The sequence below is a fragment of the Cydia fagiglandana genome, chromosome 5 (assembly GCF_963556715.1).
Source record: "Cydia fagiglandana chromosome 5, ilCydFagi1.1, whole genome shotgun sequence".
Classification (NCBI taxonomy): domain Eukaryota; kingdom Metazoa; phylum Arthropoda; class Insecta; order Lepidoptera; family Tortricidae; genus Cydia; species Cydia fagiglandana.
Window position 1 is genome coordinate 20729924 of NC_085936.1, and position 26164 is coordinate 20756087.

The window sequence follows — 26164 nt, forward strand, 5'->3', positions numbered from 1 at the left end:
TTTTACACTAATAGCAGTAATAGCAATTTACATATTTGACATATTCTAGATTTAACAAGTGTTAGTTTTTTAAATTCATAAAATTGTCACAAGTAAGATACTTACATATTCACTATATTGCCCACCAAGATTTAAGGTACGTCGAATTCAGATTGCACCAGCATTACCGCAGCAGTATTGCAGAGCGACATTAGGTACTGCTGTCTGCATGTGCAAATGCTCCTGCAAATGTCAAAAACCCAGGAAGGTCATTCCATTTCTGACCGCAGCTGCACTACTGGTACTGAACGCGTCGGTTTTATTGTCAATTTCCATAGTACAATGAACAGTAATGCAGCTGTCGTTGGAAATGGACTGTCACCTTCATCCATCTTGACATTTGCGGCAGCTACGCAGTCGTCAGTAATGTCGCGCTGTCATACTGCAGTGGTAATGCAGCCGACTGCATTGCTGCAGGAAACGTCAAAAATTTGCTTGAGTGGTTATCGTAGCGGAAACGATCCAGATGGTAACTGATGGCACATTTTTTATTTAGGTACACTGAGGCGATTAAATATAGACACTCGGTAATCCGGTACATGACATTTTACCCTTATGCCGAATTGCTGTAACATGCGGATTTTTGGATTTGTATGGGAAATAAATTAGGAACTACGAGTAAAGTCCAGCGTTTGGCTGTCAAACTGCCGGATTATAGAGCGGGTTAACCGCGAAAATCGAAGTTCGCAAATTGCGGGGATTTTTCTCTGTCACTCTAATTACGCCTTCATTGGAGTAAAAGAGAAAGATCCCCGCAATTTGCGAATTTCGGTTTTCGCGGTAGCCGCTCTGAGTCGCTAATTACCGGATTACTGGGCATACCGGATTGGTGAGGGCAGGAATACCGACTCCCTACTGTACTGGAAAATAATCATAACTGTGACGTCGCTTCGCATGTCCTACTGAACGGCCCCGCAGGGAATACACCTACCGCGTTATGAGCTTAATTATTTCGCTGCTGTATTCCTCTAGAAGCCGCAGGGGTACAATTAAAAAAATATGGAATTTTTATTTCTGAAACAATCTTCTGGTGTCCAAAACGGATATATCAATAATTGAATATGTCATGCAGTACACTGGCTAAACGGCTAGATACAGACATGCTAAGACGAAGACCGAAGTCGCTCCTTCAACTCGGTAGTGTCCGTTTGTGGATGGTATAACCAGTGCCATAACAGGTCATGGACCAATCAACAAACATAATTATATTTTTTTAATGCAGGTGATACAGACAGTCCCCTATACCGAGGTTGCATGGAGGCAGAAGAGACAACCTCTTCAATTTTTTCTCCCCACCTTTTACATAAAAAGTCCACTTCGTCGAGACCACCAGTGGTTTTAGAACAAAGAAAACAAACTAACCCCCCCATTTTAAAACTCACATTAGGAGCGGTGGCACTGGGAGCTAATAAAAGAGATAACAGCGGTAGATCACATTTTAGCGCAAAGTATCGCGGGCGACAAATCGGCCGAAATGAGCCATTCGGAGCTGGAAGTACTGCCATTTATAAAGAGCGCGCACTTATGACCTGTGCCGCAAGGGACGAGAGAAAGACAGGAAAAAATTACGTAAGTTTGGCTATATTTGCACGGTATGTAATTGTCCGTGTCCATTATTGACCCCAGTTTTGTATCAAAAGACCTTCCGCACCTATATATATCGATTTCCAACTGACTCCCCCTATTTAAAACGCCCAATTTCCTGAGACCCACCGCCATTGAAAAGACAACGGTTCAATGTAGGTACAAATTTCTACCTACGCTATGGCCACGCGTAGGTAGGTACCTACTTTCTTGCAAACTGGTTGACCAGTATTACAAACTTCCCTGTAAATCGCTTTTAAACCTTTAAGCTCCATTTTAACACCTTGATCGATCCTACTTATGTAAGAACATAAAAAATATAATTATCTCAAGTACACTTTAGAACTAATTTAATGTGAATGTTCTATAGCCTATAAGAAAATATATCGCGGAATATCTCGGATGTGCCTCTAGCCAGCTTTGGTCTTTTCCAAGTTGAATGTAAGAACATTTTGCTTCGCTCGGGTCGGTCCTTCGAAGATTTAGGCGATGACGTGTTAGGTACTAGGAGGATATATGGTTATATCCTCCAAGTGTTAGGTTTGTCATGGAATAAACGTCCGCAGCTTGCAGTCTACTCTTTCACATTGGATTAATACGAGATGCGCCCACTGCATAGAGGGCCTACCGCGAACACCAAAGTTCGCAAATTGCGGGCATCTGTCTCTGTCATTCTAATTACGCCTTAATTGGAGTAAAAGAGAATGTAGGCCACAATTTGCCAACTTCGCGGTAGGCCCTCAGAGTCGTCCCGCTCCGCTCATAACCTAGGCCACGCCGCCAACAACAATATTTCAAGGCGGTGGACATTTTTATAGGTATTTAGCGAAAACGTCGCTCCTACAGGCCAATTTGCAAGTTGTTGGCGCGATAAATCGCCGCAAGCGCACTTTGTAGCAAAAAGTGCAATTTCTATTTATTATCCCATAAATATTTACCCATTTAAATGATTATTTTCAACGGTGGCAAATAAGCGCACGGCTTGCGCCTGCAAGCCTTTGCGCAAGCAGCCTTGCTAAGCAGACGCCGCAGGATATGAACGCTTGCAAGTCCAGGTGGCACGGATTCGGAGATAATAAATATTATCATATTATCATTAATAATATTAATGATATTGCGCTATGGTTCAGTTCAGCCTGTAACGATTTCAAGTGATTTAGACCAAGTCTAAAAGGACATATAATATATTCTTGTGAGATTGTAACACTTTAGGGTAGGCACCCAGTGTTATAAACGTCTAAATGTTATTATAGATAGGTACTTTATAGGTTAGAAAAGTAGATGTTTGTTTGGTAAGAATTTGGTGGTTAATATACGTTCTACACGGGTATTAGAGTAGATAGGTCAAGGTCGGAGACCAGTAATGTTGTTTTTAACCTTCATATATACGCTTTTGGCTATATTTAGAGGATAAAACTTACCGGAATGGTAGGTCAACTATCATCTATAAATCGTCGCATTTGGCGCATCCATTTCTCGTTCCTGCGGTGTGCTGGGACATAATCACTTTGTTTTCTTTGGAGATTACACATTTCACCATGGAAATACATTTGTAACATGGTTATACTACATATAAATAGCTTTAACTTGGTAAAACGGGTTGAATTGGTGTTGTTTACTGTCGTAATAAACATTGACGTCTGTCAATGTCAGTCGGTTTGTTGTCTGTGGTTTTGCACAGACAATCAGTCATACATAAAGAGTATTTATGAATAAACATTTAGTATGTGTTCTTTTATATTTTGCAATTCGTAGTTATAAATAATGTCCTTATTTTTTAGCTTTCGAAATTAGTAATTCTTTTTATTTTTGGTGACTTCGGTTTTCTGTAAATTGGATCCGGTCAGTTGCGATGCCATTGAATGGGAGGTTTTCCATTCACCACTTTGTCTGTGGCTTTGCCATTTCAATTTCGCTTGATCTATGGAGTGTAGAAGTAAAGGAGAGCTATCTTTTATGATAAGACGGTTGTAAAAGTGTCCAGCTGTCAGCTTAAAGAATAGTTCGAAATCTCTCCGGTGGCGCTAGTAGGTAGTACCGGGAACTAACATGAATTTAGACCTTATTGACTGAGTGAAGTGCGCTGTCAGTTTTTTGAAATTTTATTAAAAATTTTCATAAAGTGATTTATTTAATTTAGGATTTCCTTGTGCAGTAAAACTAGCCGCCCCTGTCTCAGTACGCATCATATAGACTGCCACCTCTGTTATCTAGCCACCTCGGGCCTGGGCTTACCAGGCCTTAAGCCCCACATTCACACTCCTACCCTGTAGGCCGCCTCGTAGTCCGCCTCGTTGGGTAGGATTGTATATGGGGGTTGCGGACTACGAGCCGTCCTACAAACGGCTAAACGGTAGGACGGCTCGTATTATCGTATTATCGACTACGAGGCGGCCTACAAGGTAGGAGTGTGAATGTGGGGCTTTAGGGCAAATCCACCGCTATAGGATATATTTTCTATAGTAAAAATGGGAAAAGTTTGCATCGTAAACAGTTGCCAAAGTGGGCGTAAGAGGAAAAAACAGAAAAATGTTACGAAATCCGTATCTTTTTTCCAACCAACGGTAAGTATGTAATTTTCACTACACCTTATAAAACAAAGTCCTCCGCCGCGACTGTCTGTTCGTGGGTTTGAATGTATCTTTGCGATAAACAAACTACTGGACGGTTTCAGTTCGATTTTCATGCGGTTTTCACCTATCAATAGAGTGATTCTTGAGGAAGGTTTACGTATATAATTTGTTGACTATAGTTCGTTTTTTTTAGCATTAGAAAGAACTTGCAAGAAGGTAAGCGATTTTGACATGTCTTTTAATTGAAAAACGCTTTTTAAAATTCAAAAACTATTACTGATGAAAGCAGAAGAATATAAATGATCGTATTAGATTCATAATTGTTACATATTTGCCGTAACTTATTTTTAAAATGTGTTTTTCAATTAAAAGACACATCAAGATTGTTTACCTAATTTCTAATGCTAAAAAAAACGAACTATAGTGCGAAGCCGGTTGCTAGTTATTTAATAAAATATTATATTGTGATTTTTATATTTTTCTTATAAAATTCACAATTTCACTTCAACAATTCTTCATTTTTCTATTAATTCTCAGACTCCGGCACGGTTAGAAAGTTGGAAAAAGTCGTTAGGAATTGCATTAAAAGCAAATGATTATATTTGCCATCTTCATTTTAAAGAAGAAAATATAAATATGTACGAAAAGTTAACTATTAAAGGAGAGCTCAAATATATTCCTACACAAAGAAAAACGCTTAAGGAAGAAGCTGTGCCCACGATTGAGCATCAGTTTATTCCCATTCCCGAACATGAACTCCAAGCCAATACTATTCACATAGAGGAATCTTTCGAACCATACCCCAATCAACCTAAGGACGAGCAGCAACAACAAATCAATGCCGAGCAACAGGAATTATCAGAAGATCAAAATGATTCTAATAATTTAATGGATTATGAAATGATACAACAGGACTTTGCGGAACCATTGTTTAGTCAATATCAGGATACTAATGTAACAATAAATCCAATAGAGAATTTTAAAAGTAAGTTTCGGGCATTTTCGTTGTTGCCGCCTTTTTGGCTACATGCAGAAAATCCTAATGGGCTGGTATTTATGCGAATGGATCCAAAAACTCAGAAGATTAAACATCATATACGTTTAAACGATGATCTAACTGTCACTGTAAGTGTTTATTAATGTAACAATAAAATTCGGTTGGCATGATTTGAATTTGTAACGAAACATAATTGCTATTTAAATGCAGGTAATTTTTCCCAATAATGAACAATTGCCACTAAAGGAGAAAATTAATTCATATGACAACACCTACGATTACTTAAAATCGGTTGAAAGATGGCCTTTGTGCGTTGGTACTCAGATTGACGACAATAAGTAAGTTTTGGTAGATTGTTAACCAAGGGATGAACGCAGTGAGAGTATAGTCCGAGGCTAAAATGATGCCATTCACCCGAGTTAAACACTCTACTTTTCATTTCGAATACGAGGAACCTAGCCCCAAAGCTTGTACTATGGGTGTAGGCGATAATACAACTGTTTGCAGTTGTCTTATGAATATATATACCATAATGTAACAGTTGTATTTAAAATAAAAGGATAACTCGTAAGCCTAACTTTGATTTTATTTAACATTTTTGTCATTCAAAATATTGTATGTAACGGTACATTAAATAGGTCTTAATTCTTGAACCTATCCTATTAAAACTCGACTTTTATGTGTATTTTAAGAACCCTTATTATGTAGGTACCTGTAGATTAAAGCACTATTTATACATAAACAATGGTACAGGAGAATAATAAAAGATAAAAACGAATTTATCTAATATATATATAATTACATCAATTTTCAGATTTTGTAAAGGTGTGATTATTGGTGATGATACTTACGAAAGAAATCAACAGTACCCAAGATGTAAATCTTGTCGAATATTACGAAATCGTTTGCAGAACCGTAATTCCACTTCAACTCTATTACAAAAAATGGCAGAAGCAAAACGGCGCGCTTCAAATCTTGTACATAAATGCAAGCGTCTGAAGAGGACGGTAAGTCTTATGCCGGCTACATACGTACGATAAATCGTTGCGATAAGACTGTGCAGTCCGACTGTGCAGATAAATCGAACCGTGTGTATGACAAATCGTTACGATAATCGACAATCGGACAATCGGACTGCACAGTTTTATCGCAACGATTTATCGTTACGTATGTAGCCGGCATTAAAGCCGTAACAGACTACCGCACCGCGCCACGACCTTGATGGTGCGGTTAAAATATCTCTTTCACGCTCCAAATTATACCTACATCCTTAGCCCCCTCCAGACTATGCGCGTGAATCGCGGGCGAAGCCGCGAACGCGAGTGTGGAGTCGATTTCGCAGGTCTGCGTTCTGGACTCCACACTCGCGTTCGCGGCTTCGCCCGCGATTCACGCGCATAGTCTGGAGGGGGCTCTTAACGCACGTACGGCGACCACCTTACGACTATCGATACGTGCGTCGCACCGCACTAAAGTCGCGGTATGGTGCGGTAGTCTGTTACGGCTTTTTATCAAAAACATATTAAATAAATAAATAATAGGGAACATCTAAAGGCCCCTGTACATAATGGGCCAGCGCCGGCCAGGCCAAGGGACGCTGCCATGCGGTAGAATGAGGTAGCAATATCACTTGCTCCCTCTAACGCATAAATGCGTCCCCCAGACTGGCCCACGCTGGCCCATTGTGTACTGGCCTTTACACAGGTCAACCTAGCCCCAAACTAAGCAAAAGTTGTACTATGGGTACTAGGCGACGCTATAATATACTGTATTTGTATAATTGAAGACGTAAAATAATACAAAAAGAAACTTGAGCAAGAAGTTTTCATACATATTTTTCGAAATCATTTCGAAGTCCCTTAAGGCGTATCCAGATTAGTAAATTTTTCGCCAATCTGATTCAATTGCCCGATCGAATCAGGATCGAAGTGCGGATGCAAATACCAATTTGGCTCGCCGAATTCAACCGCCGATAATGACCGATATTACCGATAAAATGAAGTGCAGATGCAAGAATACCAATTTGTGAGGCCAGTCTGGATACCATTTCTGGATTTTTTCAATGTAGAGGGCTCTAATATCACCATAAATCTAAAATTAGAGATTGACGCCAATTTCATTTCTGATAAAATCAACCGATTTGATCAGTCCCGTCTGGATACCACTTTACTTAGCTGTTGTTTTTTATTCGCACACCCGCTTATAGACCAACAAGAAATTGTAGAAATTAAAAAGTGGCAACATCGTAGTGTCGTCCCTTTCAAATCAATCTAAGAAAACGGGACGACACTACGATGTTGCCACATTTTAATTACTACAATATCTTGTCGGCTTATAACTTTATACATTGTACCTACTTGAGTAACGAATTTCATATCGACCGTTCATATAATTGCAGAATATCCAATTAAGAGCGGAATTTGTGTTGATGCTGTCGTGATGGACGGTGCACCTTGGAACCGAGGAGTATGGAAAATATTCGGTGTAAATGAAGACACTGTTAGCTGTGAACACCCTTGTGACTGCTCACGACGGTTATGGATGATTTCAGATTTTAATCATTTAGTGAAATGTTTTCGAACATCTACTTTGGATGATAAGCTACAAGAGTTCAAGGTTAATTAAGAGTAATGCATGAGTACCTAATGATAATTTTAAAAATATACAAGGTGTAATTATTATATCTGACCAAACTCTGAGGGGTGAATATGTAGGTCATACTGAACAACTTTTACTATAGCCAACCCTGAAATCACGAAAAAGAAATCGCCTGTTTAATAGAAAACATTGACTCTACTGATTCACCGCAATATGTATGAGACAGCAGATTTTTTTTCACGATTTCGGGGCTGGTCCCATAGTATAAGTTGTTAAGTATGACCTATATATATTCACCCCTCAGAGTTTGGTCAGAGATAACAATTTCGCCTTGTATAAAATGATAATACGAAGTCAAACTAATGTAATATTCTTTTTTCAGACCCCTTACGGAACTGTGAAAAAAAGACATTGGGAAGCGGTATTAGAGGAAGAGAATTATCGTCAGCCTAACTTAAAAATCGCTTACAAGTTAACACCAGCGCATTTGAAACCGAAAGGTTTTCAAGTAATGAATGTTCCTCTTGCAACTGAAGTATGTACCTATAAATATAATTAATAATTTTCATTGATTGTCCGGATTTATTTCGTAGGACTTTCGGCTCATCAAAACTAATATTATTAATCTTATAAAAACAGGTGTTTGGTCACGAAATTTCGGTCGCCATGGCTCACTATCAACCCTATTGCGAGGAATTGAAGGATTCAACTGCAACACAAAAATTTATTGATCTTGTATTCAATTTGATACAAGCTATGTCTTCGCGTATACCAAGAGATGCTCTGTACGTGAATGAAAATTGCAGACGAAGAAAGGTAAGAAATAGTTGGCGATTAAAATTAAGGTCAATGCGGAGAAGACCGTCTATCAGCTAAGTCCGTCTACTCACTATAACATTTAAGGGAAGACCGTCATAAAGAAAGACCGGCCGGACGGTGCCTTAAACCAGAAGTAGCCAACCTTTTAATGTATTTTTGTTAGTAGATACCTCTTATAGTGAAGAATATTTTATGCCGATTATAATTAGAATTAATATAATTATGCGTTGCTGGTAGTGAATATTATGTGTTAATGTTAATATGCCGGAACCGCCGCCGCCTCGCAACCTGAATATATCCCTTGGCACCTATACAGCCTATACTGTAATTTTTAGTTTAATATAAAAATTAGGAACATTTAAAAATTTGTATGGAATATATTTTTTGCTCCTTACTAATATCTGTAAATGTCTACTACTGACTATACTTTTGTGTAGAGAAGCGGCCGTCCCCTTTCCTCTTAATATTTCATTGTATAGCTTTGAATCTTGTTTACTTAATGAAGAAATACTTTTTTCAGGCGATCCAGGAATTTTTAGAATTCCTTGCAGACTGGGAAAAGCTCGAAAAAAAAATACCTGTGTCAAGGAGCACGTTAACTGGATTAAAAGTAACTTTACGGGCAACACTTGAAATTTTGGATATGCTGAATGTTGCATGTGATTACAAGTATTTGATGACAGCAACCCTATCTCAAGATCCGTTGGAGGTAATTAATAATTACTAATTATGTAATCCAATGAATATGAATCTGCTTGTATGGAATCTGCATCATGTATGCTGCCTTACTTTTGGAGAAAGTCCAGAAAGCCTTTTTAAAAATAAAAAATAAATTAAAATTCAGTAATTCAAGCTAATTATACTCATATTTTTACATTATTTACATTTTGATTACACAACATTAATAACATTACATTTAAATATAATCTACTAAAATTAACAATAAAATTTAAAAATTTACAAATCACATTAAAGAATAATGATATACAATATATACACAAAAACACAACAATACATACAAAACTAACCTACACCTGTCCTTACATGCCTGTTGCAACAGTGCACAATATAAGGAGTAAGGACAGTCAAGCCGATCTGCGATCATCGCCAGGACAGTGTTGGCGCTGGCCCGCACGCGCCGCACCAGCGCAGCTGCGCGCACGCGCATGGTGGCGTGGAAACAGGCCGTGTGGGCCCCCGCGAACATGCCCGAAGCGCTACAGTAGCGGGGCAGCCCCAACACCGCCCTGAATGCGTTATTGTACTGGACGCGGAGCGCGTTGTACGCTCTTTGCGTGTAGTCCGCCCACAGGCCACACGTGTACAGCGACGTGCAGTACGCTTTGAAAAGCGTTATCTTCACGTCACTACTACAACGAGCAAACCTGCGAGCCAACATGTTCGCCCTTACGCACAACGCCCTCCGCTCCCGCTCCATATCCACATCATCCTTGAGGTCCGCAGTAACAATATGCCCTAGGTACTTGAAACTCTGTACTCTGTCTAAGAGAGCTCCGTTAAGCATGACAGGTGGCACATATTTTTTTAGGATACAGTTCCTACCTAGTCCATATACTTAATGTACCCATCAATATATTTCTGCCTGGTGTTTTTGGGTTTAATTCTTTTGAAATGAGGCGTAACTTTGGGCTGTGGACGTTTTTTATCGCTTACCTTCTTTCTAATGCTAAAAAAACGAACATAGCCATACAAATATTAGTACTATTATAAATGCAAAAGTGTGTCTGTTACCTCTTCACGCTTAAACCGCTGAACCAATTTAGATAAAATTATGGAGATAGTTTGAGACCCGAGGTCCTATATTTTTTATTGAATAATAATTTTGACTTGTTTTCAGAGATTTTTCTCCGTCATGAGATATTCGTGTGGAGGAAACGATCACCCTGATCCCAAAATGTTTGCACAAGTTTACCGATTGGCGTCTTGTTTTTCCCTAATACGCCCTCCGAAAGGTTGTAACGTTTCCGGCAAAGATTTGCTGAAGAACTTACTAGGAGCAAAGGATATGGTAACTGGTTCAAACGAGGCTAAGCAAGCATGGCTGGAAAGCCTCGACCATATACTAGATAATGGTGAACCATTGATTGATGGTTATGAAGACCATGACTACAACGAGGCTGTCACCAGTGACGCGGTGCAGTCTTACATTGCTGGGTACATCGTCCGCAAATTGCGAAAAATCGTAAAATGCAATAATTGTTTGAAACTCATACAAATGAGTCCCAATGAGGGAAAAATGTTAATGAGAAACGACGTAATCGATAAAATGGATTTATACGGCGGGTTAATTTATGCTAGTGACGATCTATTCAATCTGACCAAAATGATAGAGAAATGTGTGTTAAGAGCAATAAGCAAAGCTTTAACCAATATGGAGACGATCAGTGAAATTACGCAAGAATTACAAAAAGAAACATTGATAAAAGTTGGATGTGCCGACCATTCCAAACAAGTATCAAAAAAAATTATCGATATGTACGTAGTTATGCGAGCCCACTTTCTGGCAAAATATGAAAATAAACGTTACGACGCAGCCAAAACCAAAACTAAAATGAACAGGAAAAATGCCAAGTTATTGTCTTAATTACTAGTAGTTCGCCCCGAACTAAGAACTCGTATTCGCTGAAAACTACTGCGCACACTCAGGTTTTGATTTCCAACTCAATCTCACTAGTGATACCTACTAATACTTTATATACGAGATTACCGCCACGTGGGATGTTGACTCGACGATCATTGTTGCGATAGTCGTCTCGGATTTTTTTCCGTCATGAGATATTCGTGTGGAGGAAACGATCACCCTGATCCCAAAATGTTTGCACAAGTTTACCGATTCGCGTCTCGTTTTTCCCTAATACGCCCGGTTGTAATGTTTCCGGCAAGGATTTGCTGAAGAACTTACTAGGAGCGAAGGATCTGGTAACCATTGATTCATGGTTATGAAGACCATGATTACAACGAGGCTATAAACCAGTGACGCGGTTCAGTCTTACATTGCTGGGTACATCGTCCGCAAATTGCGAAAAATCGTAAAATGCAATAATTGTTTAAAACTCATACAAATGAGTCCTAATGAGGGAAAACTGTTAGTGAGAAACGACGTAATCGATAAAATGGATTTATACGGCGGGTTAATTTATGCTAGTGACGATCTATTCAATCTGACCAAAATGATAGAGAAATGTATGTTAAGAGTAATAAGCAAAGCTTTAACCAATATGGAGACGATCAGTGAAATTACGCAAGAATGACTAAAAGGAGCATTGATAAAAGTTGGATGTGTCGACCATTTCAAACATATATTAAAAAATGTTATCGATATGTACGTAGTTATGCGAGCCCACTTTCTGGCAAAATATAAAAATAAACGTTACGCCGCAGCCAAAACCAAAACTAAAATGAGTAGGAAAAATGCCAAGTTATTGTCTTAATTACTAATAGTTCGCCCCGAACTAAGAACTCGCATTCGCTGAAAACTACCGCGCAGCGCGCACACTCAGGTTTTGATTTCCAACTCAATTACGAGATTACCGCCATGTGGGATGTTGACTCGACGATCATTGTTGCGATAGTCGTCTCAGCGGACGGTCTCATAGCGAAGAGTCTCGACCAACACCTAGAGACTGGATCAAGGGTCAGATGCAGGCAAATTGTGACAAAACATTCGCTGATGTTAACAAGAAATAACTCAAAATGTAGTCAATATGATGGGTGCTGAGAAAGGGGCGGCTACAGGGCCTGGGCCTTGGGCGGCAAAGACTGCAAATCCGCCACTACATTATACATATATAAAAATGTGTTCGGGTGTTTTTTTTTTTGTTTTGTAAGTGTTTTTATATTTTACTTTTATATTAATATTAAAAACGAAAAACAAAAAAGAGCCTTTTATTTCTCGCCGGTAAAACAAACACAATATTATAAACTTAAATTTACATTAGGTTTAGTATTACAATAATATTTAATATTCCTCAAATCAATGTTCTATTATGCTTGGTTATGTAATAAGTAGTAAGTAATTATATTTTTTTCTTGTAATTTATTCTGCAACAACCCCTCCTGTGAGGGTGAAGGCCTCCTCCAGTGATGCTGGTCATCACAATTTCTGTTCTCTATCTTTTTCAACTTACATATGTATATCAATATTAATTTATATATTAGTATTAAATACCTACAAATACAAATAATAAAAAGCTAATAAATACTCTTATCGGGATTCGAACCCGGGACCTCCTGCTTCATAAGCGGGGTCACTACCGACAAGGCTAAAAGACCGTCAAAAATTGGTTCGCGATGCACAGTGGCGCCGCGGCGCGGCCTATTTAATGTTTTTGAGGGACACTTTTTAATACATGAAGATTGTTTTCCTCATCTCTACCTTCCATAGCTTGATCATTAGATTTTTTCGTGACAAGATGTAAGACGTAATTTGTACATCATGCCGGCAATTGATTCATGGGCTTGGCCCAAAATATGATTAACCTAGCTTCCTATGCGCCTGTAATGGCGGCATAACCTTTTCACCTCTTTCAAACCAACTTGGTGAGTTGTTCACACTTTCTAAATATACGAAAGGAAAGGCGAAGTTGTTTATTGTCAATTGCAATTAGCTAATGTCGTGTTTTGGTGTGAATTTCCAGCAATTCCTTGACAAAGATGAGACATCATCTTGTTTCACCGCGTGGGCCTACGTCGCCACGGCTGGTGTCTAATATAAGGGACTCGGCTTAGAAACCGGTAAGGATTTGTTAATCTCATTATCTCCGCAAGCTAAACCGCGCTATGTCCCAATTAAATTTAAAATATAACTTGTTGTAACATAACCTCTCTAAAACCTAGAACATTCTCTTTGTTTCTAGGGTCCCTTCTTGGCTTGGCCTGTCCCTTGGCTTGCCTTCTTCCCCTTCTTGGCCCTTGGCTTTTGGAAGATTTAGGGTGGTGTCGCACCATGCTAGTTGGGAAGCCGTCTTCTCCACTTAATTTTTGGACTCGAGGTGAAGTGTTTATTCGATAAAACTGTGAGTTAAAAACTTATATTTACATTAATGACTGTGTTCCTTTGCTGGAAAGGATGAACAATATTTAAGTCTGAATTTCTTTTTAACGTGAACTTTCTACATGGTAAATTCTATTATTAATATGAAACCTGTAATTCCTATGTAGGATTTTGTGTGTGTATTACAGGCCCAAATATGCCTGAGATGTACTTAAGTTAAATGTAATTAGTAATAGTTACGGTACGTAATTTAAATGTTAAGTCTCGAGACCGTAGCAGGTCTTATTGTGGTGCAAAGTGAATAAAAGTATTTAGTAAATAAATTTGTATTTTCATTTGGATATGTCATACGTTTGATGAGGATAGTATCCTGGCGTCCTATTTTAAATATCTGGATCGCTATTCTCACTCCATAGTGGCAGAAACCACGACCCTATCTATGCTCGTAGTTAGCCGTAAGCATTTTTGAATTTTTAAGTAGGTAGATCGTGGGGGTTCTGGACCACTTCATGGAAACGCGTTTCCGTTTGCGGAAACCGTCTTAAAAATATAAAATATAATTTTCTCTATATCCAGAGCTCACCCTCACCTATTACAAAAGTTTCAAAACATACCTTGCATACACAATTTTGTCGATAGCACTGTAGGTAAGTAATTGTGGCAAATAAGTAGCACTGAGACGTCTGTGACGGCCGTAGCTTCAGGCGCATCGTTTTCTATGGAAAGCATCACGTGATCGCCTGTCATGTCATAGAAAAGTAAGCGCCGGAAGCTCCGGCCCGGACACGGCACGGTCTAGCGTGAGTCATCATGGTTACAGAACGGACAATTCCAGGCAGCCAAACTATTATTCGATTTGTAAAATTGTCTCAATCGGTGTTCGAAACACTCCTAACCCTATAACAACAAAGTTTTTAACACCATAGCCGCACAAATGCCGCTGGTGCTGCGCATGTAAGTTGTACCTACATGCCTAGGTGACAGTCCATTTCCAACGACAGCTGCATTACTGTTCATTTTACTATGGAAATTGACAATGACAGCGACGCGTTCAGTACCAGTAGTGCAGCTGCGGTTAAGGGAATTTTGTTTTACTAATCATACTCATAGATCATGTTCTGCAAGAGATAAGCACACAATGAGTCAGAGTGCTTTATGCATTAAAAGATCGTAGCTATATTTCACCACAAGATGGCGCGAGCTTCAACGCCCGCAACTTTGTAGGACAAAGTTTGGAGATAATGTGCAAAAACTGCTTCTGGATGAATTTAAAGCGCTGAGTAAATCAAGTTTATTTTGCATGAGCATCTTTCTGTATTAAGATCTCATAACAGGTTATTTTTGTAAGTACAAGACTCTATCTGCAAATGTATCCGCGTACTTAGAAGTTGGAAATACCTACTTCCATTATCCAGTAAGTACCTGATCTACGAGACTACGAGTAATAGTATGGAACGATATCGCCATACATCACCATCCAGTTAACTCCAGCATTTGCAACAGTGCTGAAATCTCGGGAACTCGTTTGAAATAGCCATATTGTTGTACCCATGCCATGGTAGCATGGAGAGACGAAGTGCAGAAAGACCTTAGCGAACTCGGCGCTGTCGATTGGACAGAAACGGCTTTGGAGAGAGAAGCATGGCGGTCTTTGGTGTCGCAGGCCCAGATCCACTTCGGGTCGTCGCCACAGCAGTAAGTACCTAAGTCAGGGGGGTGTCACTACGCAGTTTAGGTACATTTGGCCGGCGCGCCGCGCCGCGCGGCGTATGGCAGTGGGCTGCCGCGTGCCGCTCGGCTCGCACGATAGTGTTACGTGGCGCTCGCGCAAATTTGAAAATACACAATGGCTTCGAAACCTATATCTCGATCTAATCCCTATAAAATATATTGTTCTGTTTACGGATGTCTAAAGAACAAGGTTGCAGAAATAACATTTTATTAAATTCCGGACGATATTGAAAGGTGAATTTAAACTTTAAAACATAACATAAATACTAAGTAATCAAATTCGACAACTAATTCGTTTTGTTTGCATAAAACTTAAACGCTTTAGACCAATTTAAAATGATTATTGGTCGCCCAGAAACAATATTAGGAACTGACCGACATATTTTCAAAGGAATACGGCTGTGGCATATCTACCTACTTCCGTAAGAATCAGACATACTATCTCCGGATAAAAAACATATGTTTACAGAATCAACGTTAGTAATTCCTACATATTAATCTTAAAAATAATAAATCGGTAGGTATAGGTACAAAAACTTGTCAAGTTTCAACCCTGTGCCGACGCTCACAGCTCGGTCATAAAACTGCGGCGCGCAAGGAAGATTCACGGTTCGTGCGCGGTTACGTAGGTATATAAGTTTCAATTTTGCGTGCAGGTGGCGAGTATAGGTATAATTTTATACCTAAATGTGACTTTTGTGAACGAGTGAATTTTCTGTACGGTAGTACTATTAGTTATTCTGTGCCTAAGTTATGATAGCAAACATTGTAATTTTGCCGTAGAACATTTTATATGAGAGTGAAGACCCTAAAAAAAATTGAATTTATAGCAAACCGAGTAAAGCGCGCCACTCGTGGACAACTCCCGGCGCGATATAGTAATTAAGTAGAGCGGAAGCTATGGCCATCCGTCTCGTTCTAACCTAAGACGCAGAGTTGCCGTCCCGCTCCCGCGTAGCATCATGGCGAGCGCGGATCTGTCTTGTCTCTCGACACACGACGCCTCACCGCGCTCTCGAAGAGTTTTGTTTATTTTGTGAATAATTAATGAATAACGGTAGATTAAGTTTAGTGATTATTGGGTTTGAACCCCCAAACTGTGTGAACAAAAATAACTTGCTAGTGTACGGATTCTGTTGTTGTGACTGAATAGATTGACTATAACCTACACGGCAGTATTATTTTATCACTCCTGAGGTAACCCTCTCATATATGGCGCATCCAACGTGAAATAATAACAAGTTCGTTCGAAAGTGTAGTTGAAAGTACATTTCTTTAGTGAGTGTGTCGATATGCCGCCGAAAACGAGAAAAGCGGCCAGTACAGAGCCCGAGACCGACGAAGAACCGCAAAATGGCGGTGATGAAGAAGCTCGCGAGGCGGACACAGCCGACGCGGTGACTACGGCATTGGCCGACATTAATATGTTTTCGACTCAAAATGTGCAAAACATCATAGAGACGCTACAGCGATCGCAGACCGAAGCCCTGAAAGAGTTGTTACAATCAGTATCGTCGCGTACTACGTCGTGTACAGCTCAAGGTCAAGGAACGTTAACGGGCTGCAAGACCACGTTCTCCGGCCAGCCGCAGGAGTCAGTGGAAGCTTTTATTGACGCAGTCGACGCCTATAGTGAATGCGCACAGGTTTCGGATACAAATGTCCTGCGCGGTCTGGCGTACCTTCTAAAAGAAAACGCGGCGACATGGTGGCAGGGTGTGAAACAGCAAATTACTTCATGGCAGCAGGCTAAAGAGAATCTTATAAGTGCCTACGGTGACCGCCGCCCACCCCATCGCTTATATATAGAGATATTTTCATCGCCACAGCAAACGGAAAACACCGACGTGTTTGTGGCGCGAATACGTTCCCTTTTCGCGCGACTCCCCGAGGGAGATATTTCCGAAAAGGCGCAACTTGACATGACGTACGGACTCATGAATAGCAGGATAAGGAAGAGGCTACGGAGAGAGGACTTCGCAACTTTTAAAGAGCTACTCCGCCGTGCGCGAAGCGTGGAAGATTCTTTCGACGAGGGGGAGAGGAAACAAACACCGTCGCAGGCTTCAAGCCGCACGGTGACCTCAAACCAACGCGCGCCTCCCGCTTCAACAACCACGGCGCGTACGGGTACATCGCATGCCAGCGGCGCCGCGGCCGCGCCGCCCCGGGCGCTGCAATCGTCCGCGCTCGCGCAGCCGCGCGCGCCGGCGCCGACGCCTGCTCAACCGGCGGTCGCGCAAGGCACCGGCGCTGCAGTAACCAGTGTCACCACCGCCGCCGCCGCGGACGCGACCGCGAAAAAGCTGCGACCTGTGTGTGCGTACTGTCGAAGGTTTGGACACTCCAAAGACCAATGCCGTAAGCTCATGAACTCAGGTGAGTCCACGTCTAAGAATAACTCTGCAAATAGTGCAAATGTGCCATCTAACAGTGAAACAAGTGATATTAGCTTTTATAGTGTCGATTTTAACCCGTGCAATATCACGTCGAAAGATAGATCACAAAATCCCTATTTTGCTATGAGTGACACATGCAGCAATTTGAGCCCTATTCCGTATAATAATAAAGTCGAAAGTGGCACTACTCATAATTCTTATGAATTCGATGGGCCAAGTTGTAACAAGATTCCTGCATGTAACACTACAACTATAGGCGAGAAATGTGTACATTGTTTGGTACCTATAGCTTTTAAAAATATTATGTGTGCTAATCATTCTTTGCAAACGACTAACCCTCATTCATGTAACGGACAATTTCGCAGCCGCGGACCGCTTAGTTCTACTATAGTTCCGATGTGTTCTAGTAATAATTCAATAATTTCAAGTGAAGTCGCGCGAAAAGGTTCGATGATGGATAGTCGTGAACAAAACGAGCCTAATATATCAAACGGTCCTAACCCACTTTTGTGCGTATTTAATAATAATCGTGCCTGTAACAATAATAATAATGATTACTCGTCGTTCGCGTCAAAGTGCATTAACCCTTCAAATGGCAGGGGCGTTACGGAAGTTGACATGTTTTTTGACGCGGACTGTAGTAAAATTTCTGACGATGAGTTGTTAAATCTGTACATGACTTATGTTGATGGGGATTGCGAGACAGTGAGTCGAACGACAAGACCGATTTTTAATATAGAGATTTTAGGCGTGAAAGGCACTGGTTTGGTAGACACGGGAGCGAGGCGGTGCGTCGCGGGACACACGCTATATGCTATTCTCTTGCGTCGGAACCATCCGCTTCGCACGATAACGCGCAACATTAAGCTTGCTGATGGGGTGTCGCGTACAATGGAAGTACTAGTTACTGTATTAGAGGTGCGATTAGAACAGGAAATCGTTAAAATTCCGTTCATAATTTTCCCTTACGCGACTAATAATGAAACGTTGTTAGGCATCGATTTTCTTACTGCTGCCGGGGTAGATATTGATTTCCTCGAGTTGGTATGGTGTTTTAGCAAGAACCGCACCGTTCAGTATAAATTGTGTTTCGAGCCTACTTCGCCCAGTGTAACCTGTGCTGCCACAAACGTCCTACGGGCTGACGAGGGAAGTCATCTTACACCAGCTGAGCGTCAAGCGCTCGCTGGCGTTCTTACTAGGCACGCACACGTCTTCACACCAGGGGGAGCTCCGACCCCTTACGCTGAGCATCGGATAGAAACAGGTGAGCATCCTCCTATAGCAGTACCACCTTATCGACTCAATCCAGCCAAGAAGGAGTTGATGAAGAAGGAGATTGATAAGATGTTAAAAGACGATATCATTGAAGAATGTGAGTCAGCTTGGAGTTCACCAGCTCTGATGGTGCCGAAGGCGAATGGTGAGATCCGGTTCTGTGTGGACTACCGTCGTTTGAATGCAATTACCAAGTCCGATACCTACCCGATGCCACGCATCGATGACTTGTTGCAGAATACGAAGCGAGATTGCTACATGAGCACCCTTGACCTTCGTTCATCGTACTGGCAGGTAATGTTAAGAGAGGCGGACAGGGACAAAAGCTCATTTGTGTGTCCTTTAGGTACCTTCCGCTTTAAGCGTATGCCATTTGGCCTGAAAAATGCCCCGGCGACGTTTCAACGGCTGATCGACCGCTTACGTTCCTGCTCAGCATTAAAAGACGTAACTGTCTTAGCTTACTTAGACGACCTTCTAGTGATCTCGGAAGGTTATCAACGTCACTTACAAGACCTCGAGGCAGTTTTCAAACGCTTGGCCGAGTTCAACCTCCACGTCAACAGGGAGAAGTGCGCTTTCGCGCGTGAAAGCGTTAGGTACCTCGGCCACGTCATAACGCAACAAGGCGTTTCCACCGATCCTGATAAGGTGAGTGCTGTACTCGAGATGAAGGAACCAGGTACCTTGAAGCATCTGCGAACCTTTCTACAAACGTGCTCGTGGTTTAGGAAGTTTATACCAAACTTCTCTAAGGTTTCCGAACCACTGACACGCCTAACTAGGAAAAATCAAGTCTGGATCTGGGGATCAGAGCAGACTCAAGCATTCCTTGAGCTGAAGCGCCTTCTGACCACAGCTCCAATTTTGGTTCAAGCCGACTTCAGTCGTCCTTTTATTCTCAGGACAGATTCGAGCAATTACGCCCTTGGAGCGGTCTTACTTCAAGGTGACGGGAACGAAGAGCGACCTATAGAGTACGCCAGTCGCCTTCTTAACGCAGCGGAGCGGAACTACTCCACTACGGAAAGGGAAGCTCTGGCAGTGGTGTGGGCGGTAGAGCGTTTTCGACCCTACCTGGACGGCCAGACGGTCGTCATTGGCAGTGACCACCAGCCCCTCCGTTGGCTGCTGTCACTGAAGTCACCAGCAGGAAGGTTGGTACGTTGGGCCCTTAGACTCCAGGCCTTTGAAATCCGTTTCGAATACACTCCGGGGAAGGCGAACGTGGTAGCCGACACGCTGAGTAGGCCAATCTGCTCCGGGGACTCCCGTGAGGACTGCGGAATCTGCTCGGTCGTGGTCGACTTACCAAAGAAGAATCCAGCAGAGTTGAGGCGGGAACAGCTCGCTGACCCCGAGGTGGAGAAGCTTATCAAAGAAATCGAGGGTTCCGACGAGGTGGCATCTCGACGATGGACGGAGCGCGGCTACTTAATGGATCAAGGGGTACTATACAGGTACAACCCCGATTCAGATAGTGAGACCCCACAGCTCGTGATACCCAGTAGTCTCAGAGCGGAGATTATAAAGGAATGCCACGACTCGCCGGTAGCCGGACACCCTGGCGTCGATCGTACGTATCAGAAGGTTGCCCAGCTGTACTACTTTACAGGTATGCGGAGAATAATCACTGATTATGTCAAAGCCTGCATACACTGTCAACGCTACAAAGCCACAAATACCAAGCCTCCAGGTCTTTTGCAGACACCGCTCATGAACCAGCGCAATGAAGTGCTGGCCATGGATTTATTCGGTCCTTTGCCACCAGGAGACCAGGGGGAGAGGTGGATTTTCCTCGTCGAGGACACTGCTACCCGGTGGACCGAGCTATACGCACTCAAGGACGCCACCGCTGAAGCTTGTGCGGTGATTCTCGTCGAGGAGTACTTTATGCGTTTTGGTCTACCACGTAGAGTCATTTCCGACAATGGTGTCCAGTTCGTATCCGCAGTTATGCGTCAGTGCATGGCAGCTCTAGGGATAAAACAGAATCTCGCCCCGTTATACCACCCAGAAGCCAACCCTGCGGAACGCAAAAATCGAGACATGAAAGCGATGTTAGCACAGCTCGTGGAAGAAGACCACACCTCTTGGCGACGGAAGTTACCGGTGATTCGGTTCGCCTTGAACAGTGCAAGATGCCGCACCACAGGTAAATCACCCGCTTATTTAACTTTCGGGAGGGAAATGCGGTCACCCACAGAGGTCATCCATGACCTACGTGCCATCTTGGATAAAGATAACTTTGTCCCACAGATAACTCCGTATCTCCGATCATTTTTAAACTCCTTATCAGGTATTCGGGAACGTGTGGAGGTCCAACAGGATAAAGCAAAGCAGTATGCCGATACGTCGCGCCGACCTTCAGATGAATTTGAGGTAGGTGACTTAGTCCTCCTTAAGTCGCATCTGCTGAGTAATACATCGAAGGATGTAACTGCTAAGTTTCTCCCACGTCGCGATGGACCGTACGTCATAACAGAGAAGGTTAGTCCTACGACGTACACAATCGCTAGCACCGACCAACCGGATATTTCTCTCGGTAGATACCACACTCAGGACCTTACCCGTTACCAAGGTAACGATGGCGATACCCCACGACCTGTTATTCCTAAGAGGAATCGCGGACGTCCAGCTAAGGCTGATAGGAATGATAGGGTACTAGTCCAGGAGCGGGGGCGTTCTCCAGGACTAGAGGGGGAGCATATAGCAAACCGAGTAAAGCGCGCCACTCGTGGACAACTCCCGGCGCGATATAGTAATTAAGTAGAGCGGAAGCTATGGCCATCCGTCTCGTTCTAACCTAAGACGCAGAGTTGCCGTCCCGCTCCCGCGTAGCATCATGGCGAGCGCGGATCTGTCTTGTCTCTCGACACACGACGCCTCACCGCGCTCTCGAAGAGTTTTGTTTATTTTGTGAATAATTAATGAATAACGGTAGATTAAGTTTAGTGATTATTGGGTTTGAACCCCCAAACTGTGTGAACAAAAATAACTTGCTAGTGTACGGATTCTGTTGTTGTGACTGAATAGATTGACTATAACCTACACGGCAGTATTATTTTATCACTCCTGAGGTAACCCTCTCATAAATTCATATTTGGATTGTCTATGTAAGGTGGTGGTGCTGGTGCTCGACGCGGTCCCAGTAAACAGTAATGACAGTAGGGTGTCATGTATTGGGCATTAGCATATCGAGCACTAGTACTAGTTCAAACAGTAGTAGATGTTAGAACGACTTTCCGAGACTGACGATAATCCAACTGAACTTAAATGTGATGGCCCTTCTAGAAGGCATTTTGACCAAAAGCTTTCCCAATCGCTCCATAAAATCTCTAACATATTCCAACCAATTCCATTTTCAGAGCAGATCCATCAGAGCAAACCGCGGGTAATCTCTCCCGCTCTGCCCCGTAAATCAGAGAGAGACGACGTTTTTACGAGCTCTTAATCAAGAAATATACGATTGCGCGCACGATTAAGCGGGATCTCGCTAATGCAGTTGTTCGGCTGATATACGGTCTTTGTTGCAGGGGAAATGTAATGAACGTTATTAATGTCAAATGTTAGCATAAATGCCAGTTTTAAAGGTCGAAAATAGAATCTGATATTTTTCTTCTATGGTGGCTGTGACAGTTGTCATATTAATACAATTTACGACTAGGTATTCAACGAATAAACATTCATAAAATTATATTGCTGGAGTAACATAATTATGTCACTATCACTAGGCATTTAAAACTGATTAACTGACTGTTACACAAGACGTCCTTTGAGTTAAAATTTGTATTATCCAAATAACATATTACTAGAACTTGATATGATTTTGACTAGTCAGTAGGTATAGCGCTTTGAAAAGGGGGTATGAAACTTAGGAAATGTATCACGGCCAAGTGAAAAACGAAAACCTATAGTAGATTGAGCGTCCATGATATAGAATCATAGACTTTAAGATGGAATAGTGCAAATAAGTCTTGTCTTAAGAAATTTGTTTCAAGCTTATCTACCCCTTTGTAATCATCAAAGGCTTAATCGTCGGATCAACTCAAACTTGTCACTACTTAGCAGCGTGTTACATCTTCTGCACGTTTCACTCCCCACACGCCGCCCGAATGAATTTGTCAGCCGCGTCAGTTCTCGGCGTTTTCCTAAAACCCCAACCCAAAAAGTCTTAAATCTCACAAGTTTTGGTACGATTTAGGTCCTTTTTCGTAACTGGGCAGAGATTTATGGGCCAGGGAATGTGAACTCAGAGGAAATTCCCTTTTTATTCGCGCGATATGTTTTATTTGGGGAGACGGATAGCCTGGAGGCGATGAGTCAAGTTCAAGTTTGTCTTTTTGATTAGTGCGGAGGAAGGATTTATAGCTGGGACTCGAGGTTGGTAAAGGAAATGGGTATGGAGGTATGAGTGGAGGTATATGAACGGAAGAAAATTGTAGGTGATAACTTCATTGTTTATAAATGAAATATAGTTCAAAAACAAGCGTAAAATATTATCGGAGTGGTTATAAATAGGACGTATACATCAGTAAATAAGTTTTGAAGATATAATACCTATTAACCTAACTAACTATAAAGATTTGCAGAACTTACAGATTTTTTGTCCTTCCATAGAATCATTGGTATAAAAAGCAAAATACTCTGCGCTTTTGTGACTTGAATGTCTCTTCTCTGATCTTGTTATAGTCTAAAATATACTTAACATTGAAAGACTTACGAGTATGTGCGACTCCGAGGATTAATAGGATCAAGTGACTATTTTTTTGTTTTTCCCTAGAAGCATCCTGGGCACAAGAATAATTCTGAATTGTTCATACTCCGTTTCTTCGTCTTTATGCAGCGAAATTAATGCCCCGCGAAGTAATTTTCTCACTACAGACGATTTAAGGGCTGAAATTGTGTCAACAATTTTATTGGTTCTGTCTTTTCAAGGGGATTCTTCTTAGATGTACCTACCTACACTTCTTACGGAAGATTTTGTACTTGAAAGTTTTAACTAGCTGCGTACCAGACCGGCAACTATTTGTTCCATATTTGGCTTCTTTCAGGCCAATTGTTACGGACGACTGTCGGACGTAGCTCTAAGGCGACTTTCCGTGTAGCTTTCTGGCTAGCTTTAGGTATATGTAAACGAACACTAAAGAAAACAGGTGTTATTGAATAATGTGTTTTTGAATTTCATGTGGAGACAATGCGTTTCAAAAACTTTTCTTAATAAATTGAGAGTTCTCTTTAAAGGATTCAAGTCTTAAAAAAGCCTCCGGTCTGGATAAAAACAAATTCATGCCTAGAGTCAAAACCGAGTCCAGTCTTAAAACAGAGGACTCAAACTGCGTTCGTCGGTACTTAGTCGGTAGCCCCAAAGTAGCACTCTCTATAGAACTACCAGTTGCACGGTACCACGGTACCCTAACGCGAACATTTTCCAAGTTTCTTTATTAAACCCGTGTTTATGGTCGCATAAATTCGCTTTATCTTTATGAATATTCAAGAAAATCGTTAACACAGCCCGTCGACTTTTTTCGCTGAATAATGACTTTGATGTGGCGGTTAAGATAGACCTGTGTGTTCTAGTTGGTTGACAGAATTCAGAGTCGAGTTCTCTGGGTGAACTAGTGTAGTAAATTGATCTTTAGATTTATGACGTTTTTTAAGTCAAAAATTGCTTGCTTACTTCAAGTCGAGGAGCTTTATCTAGAGTTGTTCGCTTTGGCTATTTGGCTAAATGTACCGTTCGGATTCAGACTACACCAGCATTACTGCAGAAGTAATATTGACACGCGACATCACTGTCAACTGCAGTGCTGCCACAAATATCAAAAAATTGTCACATTTGCGGCAGCAATGCAGTCGACATTAATGTTGCGCTGTAATACTGCTCCATTAATTCTAGTGACTGCATTACTGCAGGAAATGTCAAGTTAATTATACGAAGGACGTTTTTGCATTCTAAACACCCTAGCACGTTCGACGGCTGTGCCCCAGAGATCAACACCCTAAGTAAGGCTTGAATGGAAGTATCCGTAACACGCTGTTTTGAGATTGTCAGCCTGGATGCTAATCTAAACAGTGCATGACAGGCTGTGGCTAACCAGTAGCAGGTTGACTGGATGTGGAGACCATGACCTATGTGATATCTGCCTTTACATTATGTCTTAAGTATTTCAGTATCTTATTCGTCCGGCATGCCAACTTTAGCTATGTCTAAGTTCCTTAAGCGATCGACTCACCCGATTAGAGATGGGAATCGCAGCAGCGATTTATCGCGGGTAAGTTATGGCTGAGCACGGCACCGGCCTAGGTCTTATTCAGATTTATGTCCTAGCTAGGTTTCACTCGTGACTTACCTCATATGTTACTTTAATAGAATCCGTGGGTTATAGTTACGTATGTGACATTGTAATAACAAAATCTTACTTTGTGCGTTAGCTGCGTCTTTCGAAGGTTCCGGAGCAAACTGCCGAATCCGACTCAAGACCAGACGATTGAATGCAGTCATGGTGTTTTGGCGCCTAAATAGTTTTAATTTTAAATAATCCAAACGATTATTAGTTTTAATTTAGGTTTATTTTATAGATAAGTTAGTTTATTTTTATTTTTAACATTTGTATCTGCCTTATAAATAAAACTTTAATATCCAAACGATTAAATTATAAAGTTAGTAATTACAAAATAGGAGAGTAACAGTGCGTCTCTAAAAAGTCTTATAAAATGGTACCTACCGTACACATGGGCTAAACAGATAGGTACATATTATATTAAAACTAGAAAGGAAACTTGCAATTCACTACAAAAGTAGGTACTTGTTTCGTATACTATGCCACATAGTTTTTGAATCGATACGACATCCACTAAGACACTTTTAATGACACTTTCATTTCCAACCTCGTTGAATAGTTAAAACACACCTACTGAAACGTTATGTATTCTAATCGACTTTTTTTACGTAGGTATGTATTTTTTGTTTCATGTGAATTTATAACACTGAATCGTTATTACTTTTGTTATCGTCTGATCTAGAATAAAGTTTTTTTTTTCGGTTAATCTAGTAAAAAAAATGTTATTAAAGAATAATTCTTGCTTGAAATAGTAGCAAAGAGAATTTGAAATAGAGGCGGATTGTCAA

The 26164-nt window shown here is 41.3% G+C and overlaps 1 protein-coding gene across 1 annotated transcript; it reads left to right on the forward strand.

The window, feature by feature from the left end:
* Nucleotides 1–16298: 16298 nt before the first annotated feature.
* Nucleotides 16299–21801, forward strand: LOC134664694 (uncharacterized). The gene has a single exon (XM_063521439.1). The coding sequence runs from the start codon at nucleotides 16648–16650 to the stop codon at nucleotides 21799–21801; it is 5154 nt and encodes a 1717-aa protein (XP_063377509.1). The 5' UTR covers nucleotides 16299–16647.
* Nucleotides 21802–26164: the final 4363 nt, after the last annotated feature.